The sequence below is a fragment of the Amblyomma mixtum genome, chromosome 7, assembly GCF_055824585.1.
Source record: "Amblyomma mixtum isolate Tamu chromosome 7, ASM5582458v1, whole genome shotgun sequence".
NCBI lineage: Eukaryota > Metazoa > Arthropoda > Arachnida > Ixodida > Ixodidae > Amblyomma > Amblyomma mixtum.
The window spans coordinates 144,756,395-144,769,093 of record NC_143018.1 but is presented as its reverse complement, the minus strand read 5'-3'; the positions used below and the strand labels follow the sequence as shown (position 1 = coordinate 144,769,093).

Sequence of the window (12,699 nt, the reverse complement as noted above, 5' to 3'; positions counted from 1 at the left end):
AGGTCTTGGATTCGTCTGAGTTGTTGGCTCCACTCTTCCGCAGAACCGATGTCGCCCTCGAGCTGCTTGCAGTGCGCTCTGAAGGCGTCCCAGTCCGTCAGCCGAGCCGTGCCAATCTTCCTCCTGACGTTGTCCGCCACCGTGCAGATCCTTATTATGTGGTGGTCGCTTCCAAGGTTCTCGAGTAGGTTTTCCCACTCCGCTTGTTTGGCGCCCCTTATGAAGGTTAGGTCGTGACTCGTGTCTGGACTGACGCTGTTCCCCTGCCTAGTCGAAGTTATTCTATGCACAGGACGATGAAAAGAATTAAGACATAGTGAATGTGTAAAGAGCAGTAACTTATTATAAAAGCGCACAGCAAAAAATAAGCATAAATACAGACATAACTTCACCAGCGAAAGAACGAGACACGAGGAGAAGAACACAGGATAACGCTTCTTGTTCTCCCCGTGTCTCGTTCTTTCGCTGGTGAAGTTATGTCTGATGTACACCAACTAGCCCACTTGGGTATCTTGTTAGATCATAAATACAATTCTTGAAGAAACTGCAGTAGGTTGGTAAACTACCGCACATAACCAGATTACAAAACAGACAGGTTTACAGGCAAACCAAGTTATTGTGCTCTTTTTCTGTTAAAGTTCTGATGTTGGTATGCAGTGAGTTACCAAGGTGTAATGTACTTGGGGAATGTATGCTGAATTCTGTGTTGGTTGTAGCATGTGTGCGAGAAACGAACATTCAAAGCTGGTTGATAGTGAAAGGAATATGTTGCAGCGATGTTGTAGCAATGTCGATAAACACATCCAAGCTGACTTTAAAAACTTTCTAAACAGCTTTATAATAAGAACATAATAGTGTGTAAGTGTACAAGTCATGGACTTTAATGATTGTATTTTCAAAAATAGGCTAGGTGTGTTCTAAAATGGAAAAAACTGATACCACACGGACTTTTTTTCTGTACTACAGTACGTTCACGCCGGTTTCCAGCTGCAGTATTGCGCCAGACCCGTAGACAATGACATGTCGAAGAGAGTGTGATAACGCAATCTCCTAATCGTCGCCGGGAAAATTCAGTTTGCTTAATTTCTAACAACTAAAGTGCCGCTTACAGGGGATATTTTGAATAAATATAAAGCTTAGTGTTTTCACAAAACTGTCAACCAAGACATTGTTACGGCCAAGCAAAATAGATTTCGAATAATGTTCTCAGCGTGCGAAACAACACATACTTGCTTTTGTTTCGTTCAATGCCAGACTATTTATTTTGTGCCATTCGTGCCCTAATGTACTGTTAAATGTGGAAAAACCACCCGCGTAAATCACAAATCTGCAAGTTTTATTTATCTGTGCCATGACAGCTATTTAAAAAAGTACAAAAATATTTCCCTCTGACAGCCCTGATATCGTCTCTCCCCAGCACGATTTGTATTTGCCTCTTTCCGTATATTCCGATCAGCTCGTAAGGCACAAACAATTCAGTTGCTTCTCTACTCCTCTGAACCCATAGCGTTACGTCCTCTCCAGCGCAATGGTTTTTTCACTTACACTGTCAAAGGCTTGGTTGAAGTTCAAATAATGCCTAACTGGCTAAATTATTTTTCGTCATTTTAATATAAAATTTATTTTGGCACCATGAAATCACTTTTGCATGGACGGGTACTTCATAAACCCAAATTCATTACTTGTTATGAGATAATGTTTCCTACAGAAATGATTAAATTCAACATTATTCACCTTTACTAAGCTTTCAGAGAACACAAGCGGAATTTATACAAGACGACAATTCAAGAAGTGTTTTTTCCCGCCGCGGTGACTCAGTGGTTACGGTGCTCGGCTGCTGACCCGAAAGACGCGGGTTCGATCCCGGCCGCGGCGGCTAGAATTTCTTTGGAGGAGAAATTCTAGAGGCCCGTGTACTGTGCGATGTCAGTGCACGCTAAAGAACCCCAGGTGGTCGAAATTTCCGGAGCCCTCCACTACGGCGTCCCTCATAGCCTTAGTCGCTTTGGGACGTTAAACCCCATAAATCCAACCAACCATCAAAAAGTGTTTTTGTTCACACTTTCATGGATTCCAGTCACCGCATCTACATGAATTTATTTTGAAAATGCCCCGTAGAAATTCGAATGCAAGAGATATTTGAAATGTCAAGCGCGATCACAACACGTACATTCCGGCCGGAATGAAACGCGGACGTGCATGCGCTGTACTCTTCCAGTTTGCGGCGTGATATTTTATTGGAACTTGTTCTGAGCAAGTACTTCAGCAGACGCCGAAATAATTATATGTACTTCGGTGCATAAAAACAGGCAATTTCTTTTTGTTCACAGATGCTGTTTGCGTTTGATTTCACTCCGACTATACTTAACGGGCTTAATCTCTATGTCACCAGCGTCCAGACTATCGCTGTCCTCAATGCCTCCGAAAACGCTAACCGCTTCTGGGACAGAAGTAGGTTTAAGGAAGAGGGATTGTGGACACCCCGAGATGCACGCAGCAGTTGCAGAAGTCGAAGCTTTTTATGCGAAGCATATTAACGTAGGTTTCGGGCCTTCGCGCGACGCCCGGCGGTGGCCACCATTGACCTTCAAGTGACCTTCAAGTAGGTCACGTGACATGACGTCACGTGATGACGTCACACCGGCTGCAGATGGGGCCTCATATCGCGCCGTCGGTCGCCTCCCAGCGGTGGCCACCATTGACCTTGAAGTGAGATCACATGATGTGACGTCACGTGATGACGTCATACCGGCTGCAGATGGGGCCTCATATCGCGCCGTCGGACGTCGCCCGGCGGAGGCCTCCACGCTTCGGTTCGCGCCGTCGCGCGCGACGCGGCGGCGGCGCCACCATGGCTGCATCACGTGATATGTGACGTCACGCCAGGGATTAGGCGGCGCGCGCCCGCCGTCGCGTCAGTCTCTGTGCCCGCAACCGCGCCAGCGTCTTTGCGCCGGGCGTGTATGCGGTCAAGATGCCTCCAAACGCTAAGGACATGCTTCGCATCCACTGGGCTTAACCTTGATAAGCCTCCAATTTTTTACCTACATGTACAAAAAATTTGTAAAGCGTGCTGAAATTTTTCTGGCTTTCGTATGGCATTATCCACAACAAAAATGAGTAAAGTTTCACAAAGATTTTTGGTTTAATTGTATTTGATTCCTTCCAAATAACACCACTTTTATAAGGCAATCATAACTAAAAAAATGTCTGGACTATTCTTCTTTCGACATCCTAATTGCCTCTTGTAGCTTGTTTCTACGAACTACAGTTCTATTCTTATCACAAGGGTGGAGAACACTTGCAGCTTCTTCCTTTGATACTAATCATTTTTTGCGTGTTCCGAGTAGCCGATGTCTTTCGCGACTTTCTACTCTTATGGAATATTTTCACTGGAAAAGAGGCGTTGTATCACTGTTTTATAAGTTTTAAGAGTTTATCTTTGGACAAAATGGAGTCTGTAATCACATGCACTATGCTCCCATAACTATGCTCCCATAACTCCCATAACATTCCTTCTGAAATTTTCCAACTTGAGCGTTAGTATATCGCGATACGTTATTTGTGTAGCTGCTCTGTTCTCTGTGATGGCGCTATCCTTGAAATGAGGATTAAGACTTCGAAAATAAACTTTTTTGACGCGAAACTTTCTGCTAAACATGTCAAGGGGAGTTGTAGATGAAGTTGCACCTCGTATTGGGGATGCTACTTCATTGCTAAAGTCGTTGCATTTTGAAAGCTACAGTAAATCGAAAGCAGGACCGCGTTCCATTAAGAAATCAATATTGAAATCTTAGCCTACTCTTACTGTTCACACATCACCGTTTGCAATCGAATGGATATATATTTTTTTGCTTGAAAAGTAGTCCAGCGCTACATTTAATGATGCCGATTGGGGACATCGAGCAAAAATGGACCCATTCTTGTCCACGCGCACTCCAGGCACACTATCGCTTTCGTGCAGCTGTCGATTCCCGCAGATGTTTCATAAATGTACAAAGGTGCTCGTTTATGCAGATTGGCAAATCCTGCTGCGCAGCTCTTGCTCTTCGACCGACCTGTTATGTTTCTTTTATGTCCTCGTTCTAATTATAGCTCTGGATTTACTTTTCAAGTAAACATGCATAACCAACTCGCCCCCTTGTTCAGGAAATTAAGAAGCGCTGGAACACTGCCATTTGGCAGTTTACACAAACCTGCAAACATGTAACATTTCTAATGCACAAATATTCATAGTAAAAAGTTGTCGTGATAAATTCTTTTACAACTGGAAATCTGGAAGACGTATCTGTCACCAAAAACCACCCTCTCGGTCGTCTCACTGAACCATGTACTTATGGCTATATCCCGGGAGCAAAGAACGCTCAGGGTCGTCATTGTTCAGTGCCTCGGTAAACAGCAGCACATCAACATTATTTCGACAGGTATCCAAGAGCAGCAGTACGTCGTGTTGTTCTTGCTGGACGAATCTTGCGTTTAAATGGAAAAGTTGCCGCCATTTTTTTCCTCTTTTACTTGCAATATTGGAAGCCCTTCCGAGGTAATACTGCCGTAACCATGATTCACCAATGTGCCGGCATTTTCATAGCAGAGCTTCAAAACCTTAAGCTTTCACGCTATTCCAAGCAATGGGCTCTCACGCTGGATCGACAGGGCAGGAGGATTGGGTGCAGTGCACGAAAATGGATCCATTCTTTGTACACGTTCACTACCACGCGCACTCTCGCTTTCGTGCGGTAGTCGATCCCAGCAGCCTTTTCATAAATGGACGAAGGTGCTCGTTTGTGCAGATTCGCGAATCTTGAGGCACAATTGTTGCGCTTATTGAGGTGGTGAAGGCAAACCCAGAGTTTTAATGACCAGCCTTTTTCGTGTCGACTTTTAGAACACGTAGTCACCTGTATTAATTTTGTACGTTTCTTTTCTTAAGTGCATATTCAATGGCGGGCATAATGGTCCGTTTGTGATCTGGAACGCCTACACCATCTTTTATCTTATTCTGAAGATATTAAGAATGCTTTAAACTTCAGCAAGTGACCATGCTCACGCGTGCTTGTTGATGGGAACCGACTGAACAGCGCTAACAGACAGGACGTAAGCGAAAAAGACACACAAGCGCTAGGCCGATAACACAGCGGCTGTGTCTGTGTTGTGATCTTGCGTTCTTTGTGTTGTTGCCGCTTCATCACTTTTAAACTGATGAAGCGAATTATACGCATTGCATGTAAAGTGCCATATTTCTTCCACACTGCGAGCCTTTTCCATCGACACAACGTCATACCAATGAAGTTCATGTATAACTATAGGCTGTGCTATAAATATAAACTCGCCATAATGAAAAATGATGACTCCTTACTTACACTGGCTGGGCTAGAGCAAAGCAGAACTGTGTATGATACCCGAGCAGCAGAACCTTGGAATGTTAAGAAATGCCGCACAAACTATGGCAAGCAAATGTTGCAGCACACCTTACCGACACTTCTGAACCAGTTGTACTGCCACAAGAATCTTGATCTATCCAATATTTCTCTGAAAGAATTGCCCCAAATGTTCATGTAGTTTTTTTCTTCCTATTACCACTTTGAGTGCACCTGTCAATTTTGCTGTCATTTATTTTCTCCTCCCTGTGTTTGCCTTTATAGGCTCTTTGATCTAACGTAGTTCTTCTTTCTTTTATAAGCACAATGTACTAAGTATTGAACGTACATGTCTCATTCTCTGTACCGAACATACTTTACTTACATTTTGTTTGATCTCGTACTCCGCCACCGTCAATGCTGCACTGTAAGAGGAAGCCAGGACCTCTCAAGCTGTCTATACAGCTTTTTCCCTGGCTGTCCTCGCAACACCCAGTTGCGGAAATAAACCTTCAACTTTCAACCTTCAACCTAAATTGCATTTGGTTCGTGCAGAAAACCGTTGAGTTCCAGGTTTCTTTCGTAAGTATTCTTCCGCTTTGGCAAGCTTAGTCGGAGATTCAAGCAGGTCTTGTAGAAGCATGCCATGTCTCTCGGATCTTTTCACTTACTTTCTTCAGGGTGTCGTTTTCAGCAACTGCCGCCGCGGCCTGATGGCTGGTATCTCAATTTCTTCCAACTGGGCATGAGCGCTGTGTTTCTCCGCTCACATTTTTCTGTCGGCTGCTTCTTTCAATGCTTTATATTTAGACATAACCTCAGTGTTGGGCTCCTTAAGAAGCTTTACTAGCTATTTCGTTACGCTCATTTGTAGCAGCTCTAGAGTAACGCAGTATTATGGGCACCAGTAGCAGCTGAAGAGCAGCAAAGAAGTACTGTGCATGTGAAGGTAAAGTCCTTACCTGCGACCTGCACAGCGGGTGCTTGGTACAGCAAAAATCGCCGTCACTACAGCCAGTGCCACTTCCAGAAGACGCGTCGAAATTATATGCCCAGGAATGACCACGCGGTTGAGCCAGCCCCTAACCTGTCTCGATGACCAGATGTGGAGTTCTGTCAAAATGCACGAAGTTGTGCGCGGTTTCGGCCTGGTGATGGTTGTGCTGGACGAAGAAGGGCGACAACTAATGTAGACTAGCGGGATGCCCGTTCGCGGTCGTCTCGCGATGAACCGGCATGTGTTGGTCGGAACTCGCCAATGTGCAGCAGGGGTGGTTACGTACGCCATGTACTGCGGCCACCAGTCCATCTGCAGCTCGTCGTCACCTGAAAGCGAACGACTGGTTCCAGGTTTTCCTATTTTAGGTAACGAAGGGCATATAGCATAGCGGCGAGTTGCCGCGTTTTCGGGAAGACCTTCAGTGTAAGTTAGTATTCCTTCATGCATGTATCCAGCGACGGAAAATAAAGGTTAGTTTGTATCGGAGTCTCATTTCACCGCTCAGAGGGAAGGAAGCTATCATATATTAATAGGACTTCAGCAGAAGAAAGAAGCCTCCTGTTTTTTTTTAAAAGATAATAAGATAATGATTACTGTGTAAGTAAGTTAAGGTTAATAAATTTTCAAAATATTTGGCATTGGTTTTTGCCGGAGCCGTCGACTACGGCGTCGCTCATAGCCTGAGTCGCTTTGAGACGCTAAACATCATAAAGCAATATGCCCTGCTTTTTGCTGATATAAAGCTTTACTTGTGCTGTGAACCAGCCTTTGTCACTTCTGTGACACCGATGTTCTGTATAAATATTTGTTTTAGAGAAATCAGTTTGTTACAATTAAGGTCTCAGTTTTTTGCATCCTGAAAACTCGACGACTGCGTGAACTCCTCAGAGAAAGATGACAGTTCACTCATCAGTATCCCAATGTATGTTCTGAGTAATGAAACACAAGTGTCTTCACATTTTCTGGGTTGATCCTGGCTACTGCGTACTCGTAATGCAAAATGTTGTAGTCATTTATATCACCTAATCGGTTCACTAACATATTATCTAGTTCTGTGTTCCCTGGTAAAACAAATTCTGGCTTCATTGTGCCAAACCACTACGGCTTTCGGGAAAAGCAAGCAAGCAAAGCAACTTCTTCATTTCACGCTACCTGTTGATATGGGCAAATTTTGTCCAGACACAGCACCGATGATGATCGCATTTTCGAAATACTAAAAAGCGATTTGGCTATTATTAACGACTGGCTCTAAATCACTTATTCTAAACAGGTGATTATTGGTAATGCTTAGAAAGTTTACGTTTAGAATTTTTGAAATCATTTTATCAGTTGAAGTCACCCTTTTATTCATGTCCACCAACCATACCGTTACTGTGCCGCAAAAAGCCTACTGGCAAAAATTTTGGGCCTTCTAGAAATACCACCCCGTATCTGCTACATCAAAAAATGTATTGAACGCCATTTTTCTGCAGATAGCTCAGGACGACGAAAAAAAAAATTAGTGGATATGTAGTGATTATTCCACAGGGCCATATAAGTTCAACTGGTGAACCTGACCCTCTTTCAGTGCTTGTTGTTCCTTCTAAACTTCAAATAGTACTTTTTAAAAGCGTGGGGCCAAAACGCCAGTATTGCACAACGATATAATCGGGATCACTGTTTAGAGCGCTACATAGGCTAACAATATCCTGCTCCACGACTCTGGCACGTTTAAAATGTCCGCTGTGATGTTTAATGACTCTTTTCCCCGGGTACGAGGCAACCAGGTCGTACACGCATAGTGCTGCGCAAGAGGTAGTGCACGCCACAGCATAACTGTGATAGATGAGGCCTGGCATTTTTTTAACTGCTACCTGGTGGACAGCTCACAATCCAGTCGGCAGGTTGAGATGACGCCACAACGTCACGGGACTTAGGCGGCCCGCCTAGGTTGCTCCTCTGAGTGATCAGGGGGTGAGGGGTGGGGAGCTTCTGTTTCAACCTCTCCCTCTAGGCGCCGCATTCCATCTGCCTGCTCTGGCCGCTCAGGCTGCGGAGCTTTAGACGGTCGACGACGGCGGTCGTTTTTTTCCTAAATGAATTGGTACTAGGGCTCTCGCGTAAAAATTTCTCCCACTTTTCTGGCTGCAAGGTTTTGCATGTATGTATTCAGGGGAAACTGCGCAGAACTTTAGTGTGATGACCAATCTGTTCCTAGAACCATGCTTCGCAAACACTCGCAGTGCCTCGTGTGGCGGACATTCGCAGGTGAAGTCGTCCTGGAGAAGTGCTCGTTTGCGAGGGCCAGGAAGCGCTCGGGGTCTCTGGCTTTGGTGGACATCACGCTGGCCGTCAAGCCGGGCTCCCTGGTGGGCATCGCGGGTCCCGTTGGCAGTGGCAAGTCCACGCTGCTTCGGGCCATCCTCGGGGAGCTCCACGCCTTGCAAGGCAGCATGGTCATTAAGGTGAGTCTGTGGAGAAGAGCCATACGCTCTAGTAGGACGTTCTTGCGGGCTAGTTGGTTCATATCAGTAATAGGTAGGATTGCTGAACAAGATAGGAGGCATGCAAAACGAAGTAATACCACGAGGGCGCGCGCTGTCGTTTTCTCGCGATGCGGCTTTTCGTTTCTACACCATACGTCCTGTCTTGTTCTTGCAGTCCTACCCATCCTACGCTGTCTGTTTTCAAAGATGCTTGCGTCACATGTGATCTGTGTATGCAGCGCGTAGCATTTCATTTCACCAAATTTGAGAGAGAAACCCAGCTAAAGTGTATGGGCACCCCTTACAATTCCCAAGTTAGACTATCCCTTCCAGCATTGATCATCAGGGCCTATCAAGCTGTTACTTCTCATGTCTTAATATCGCAGATTAGTAGGAACATTCAACCAGTGCTTCTCATAGCCAGACAGGCATGTCTCATGAAAATCCACACTGGTACCTGGGTAAGGCTGGCCATAAAGTTAGTTGTTCCTAATAATGAGTCAGAAAATTCTGACGGCTGGAATAGTTTAGCTGAAAAAATGGAAATCAGTGTTATCTTAGGCAAGCAGTTTTTTAACAGACATGGTCCGGATAAGCTTATTTCTCGAGGGCATCAAAACGTATTAGGTGCCCCATTTTATCGCAGGCCCTGGATGTGTTAATAACAATCAAGCTTGGACGTTTCACGTCATGTATTAAAAATTCTGTCGTACTTTGTGACAGTACGAATAATGAAATTTAGGTAATTAGGCAAATGAAAATATTTTCCCAAAGGAATGAGAGCTTGCGAATGCTCATAATTCTTTACTAAGGTATGACAACCGTTTTCCATCAGTTGAAAATCCCCTGGCTTCCACCCTTTCAATAATACCGTTCTTAACGAGAAAGCTTGCCGGAAATATCAGCTATCACGTTTACGTGAGCAAGATTGTTATTGTCGTGTAGTGGGCTAGTAGTATTGTACATACGACATCTTCATCAGTGATGTGGAAAAGGAAAAAGATGAATGTGGAACTATTTTGCATGTACATGACCATCAAAAACTTTTAGGCACGAGACTTTAGTATTGATAATATTTATGCTAATACAGTTTAGCCCTGCCATATGTAACAGGTTCGGCCAAGCTCTAAGCTTCAAAGAGGAAATGTCAGAAGAAGGCAGATATCTTAGGTTGTCATTCTTATTGAACCAAATACGATATCTGCTGGCATAATTTACAGAAAAAAAAGGAGGAACTGCCCGTCTAACACTGGCGCAGTCATGTAATGCCAAATATCGTTGCAAATCTTGGGTTTTCAACCAGAGCTAAAGTACTGTTTTTTAAGCTCATTAACTGATGCTTCTGTGTAAAGTATCGAGGCTTATATTGCTGGTTTTCCATACAGCGTAATTGTACCATGAAGCAAAATGTGAAAGCCAGAAGAACAAAGCTAGTTCGTACGCAGGGCTTGAGATATCTAATTATAAAAAAGTGGTCGGGAGGTACATACTATCACTCGTGTTCTAAGCGCATGGTAAATATTCACGCTAAGTCCTCTCGTCGAAAGGGAAAAAATGAAGAGTAGAACACTCTTCACACACTCTTAAACCATTGTAGAACAATTAACAAAGTGTGAATTGCACAGTGGGCGCTGTTCACGAAAATCCGTTCTCATGCAACGGGTATTACGCTGGACGAAAAGCTTGACGATAGATAAATGTCAGAGGCAAAAGGCGCAAGTTGATTATGGATGATGGATGATCTCAGGCTGGCTCTTGACAATTTAAGCCAAATTTCAAGCACGAAAATATGCTTGAAATATATCAAAGATAGGCTGCCAGAGAATTCTAAACACATATTTTATTATAAGGTGAAGATACCTGACAGGACGGTTTGTTCTTTTGAATTTTTTATTCGATTTGATCGAAATGATTTTTAAAATTATCCCCGCATTGTGATAAGACTTGATTGTGTGCTATAAAGGAGTTCCGTCAGCGCTGGGACGAAAAAAATGTGTCCCTGTGCAAAAATACTCGCTCCTAAATATCACTCCCAAAGTAAAATATTGATGTGCAAATGCCGTTTTATTTCAGGGCAATGTGGCGTACGTGCCGCAAGTGGCTTGCGTTTTCAACATGACGCTCAGAGACAACGTATTGTTCGGGAAAGAGTACGACCCCAGCCGCTACAAGCGTGTTCTGGAAGCCTGTGACCTGGATCGGGACTTGTCGATGTTCCCAGCCGGGGACCTTACGGAAATAGGAGAGAAGGTGCTTTGATAAGGGATCTTTGTACTCAGTATAACCTCGTAATCACTAAATAGGAACGATGTCCGCCACAGAGTTAAACGTTAGGCATGATAAAATAGCATTAAGGAGAATCTCTATAGCGGCTAAATTAGTAGAAGAGTAGGAAGAGAGGCAATCCGTTCAACCTATGGCTAAGTTCTCATTCCTTTTTATGTAAATGGGTTCTCTTTCAGAGCTTCTGAGAGACAGGAACAAAGTAAGCAACTAAGAGGAAGAAAAAGGTCATGCCTAATTACCTACGATCATACATCTTAGTGTCGCCAACAGCAGCAAAAATAGGCTAGCCTTGCTTTTGTACTTCTCCGAGGAGTCTGTTCTTTCGCGGTTTTCTTTTTAAAAATGCGCCACGAACAAAGCGCATGGTCGTTTGAGCAACAGTGGCTCTATTATGCTATTCTATAAGTGTGTGATGAGAGGCTAGTTGGTAAGACATTCTGAAGACATAAATCTACGCAGGAGACAGGACACAGAAAAGATGCAGACAGGACGAGCGTAGACTAGCAACTGATTTATTTGACGAAAAAAGGACCTTCCTTCAATGCGCAACCAAACTTAATGCCCAAAGCAAAAGTACACAATCTAATCAACCCAAAAAGTGAAGTTCCTTCTGATACAGGTGAATTGATGCCTCGCTAACACATTTTTCCGCACCGTATCTAGCAATTTGGCAGGCTTCAAAAATCTCGCGTGCCTTCCGGTCCTTCGCGCAGCCTATAATCTTCGTTTGCTTGAAAAGCGGCGTACAAAATACTTTTTTCTTCTTGTCATTGATCTTACAAGACTGACAGTGCCTTGCTAAATGCTGCCCACCGTGCTGGCTCAAAGAGTTATTGTGCTCCTGAAGGCGTTTATTAATGCAGCGCCCCGTCTGCCCTACATATACGGAACCACAGCTGAATGGGATCTCGTAGATAACTCCCATCTTGCAGTCTACAAACTTAGGTCTGTGGTTGACTCCGCACCCTACTTTCTTTTGCAGGTTATTGTTAGTTAATCGGCATAAACGAGACAGTTTACATGGGGCGGAAAAGAACACGTTGACACCAAATTTCCCTCCCACCTTCTTCAAACCGTGCGAAGTCTTGTGCACATAAGGAAGGACTTCAAACTTCTTCCTCTCACTTTCAGTGAGTTCTTGTTGGTTTTGTTTCAACCATAGGGTTTTCAGCAAAGATTCTGCAACAGCTTTCAGAAGAGCAGGATGAAAACCAGCAGAGTAAAGCCGGTCTACTTGACTGGTAAAACTACATTTCACCATGTGTGAACATGACATGACAAGCGGGGATCTTAAACATGAGGTTGCGATTCCCCTTTTTACGAGCTTTGAGTGGCACGAATCATAAGGTAAAAGAGCCTTCTTAGATTTTGGTAAATAGGCCCAGCATAGATGGCCCTCTGTATGAAAAAACAATTTTAAGTCTAAAAACTGTAAACAAGAGCGTTCCGGGAGCTCAAAAGTAAAATTCAGATTAGTGGCTGCGGATTTGAAGGTCGCTAAAATTTCATTCCCAATCATTTGTAGACTTTCGTCAGGGTTAATATTCAAAAGGATTAGGAAATCGTCAACGTATCTGACCACATGCGTGAT

General features: G+C 44.0%; 1 protein-coding gene across 1 annotated transcript in view; it reads left to right on the top strand.

Moving 5' to 3' along the window:
- LOC149337773 (multidrug resistance-associated protein 1-like) overlaps positions 1–12,699 on the top strand; it is a 266,100-nt gene that overhangs the window by 153,928 nt on the left and 99,473 nt on the right. The window contains exons 13-14 of the mRNA XM_089553512.1: positions 8,605–8,801; positions 10,896–11,072. Coding sequence (XP_089409638.1) covers positions 8,605–8,801; positions 10,896–11,072 — 374 coding nt within the window. The remainder of the gene's footprint in view (positions 1–8,604; positions 8,802–10,895; positions 11,073–12,699) is intronic.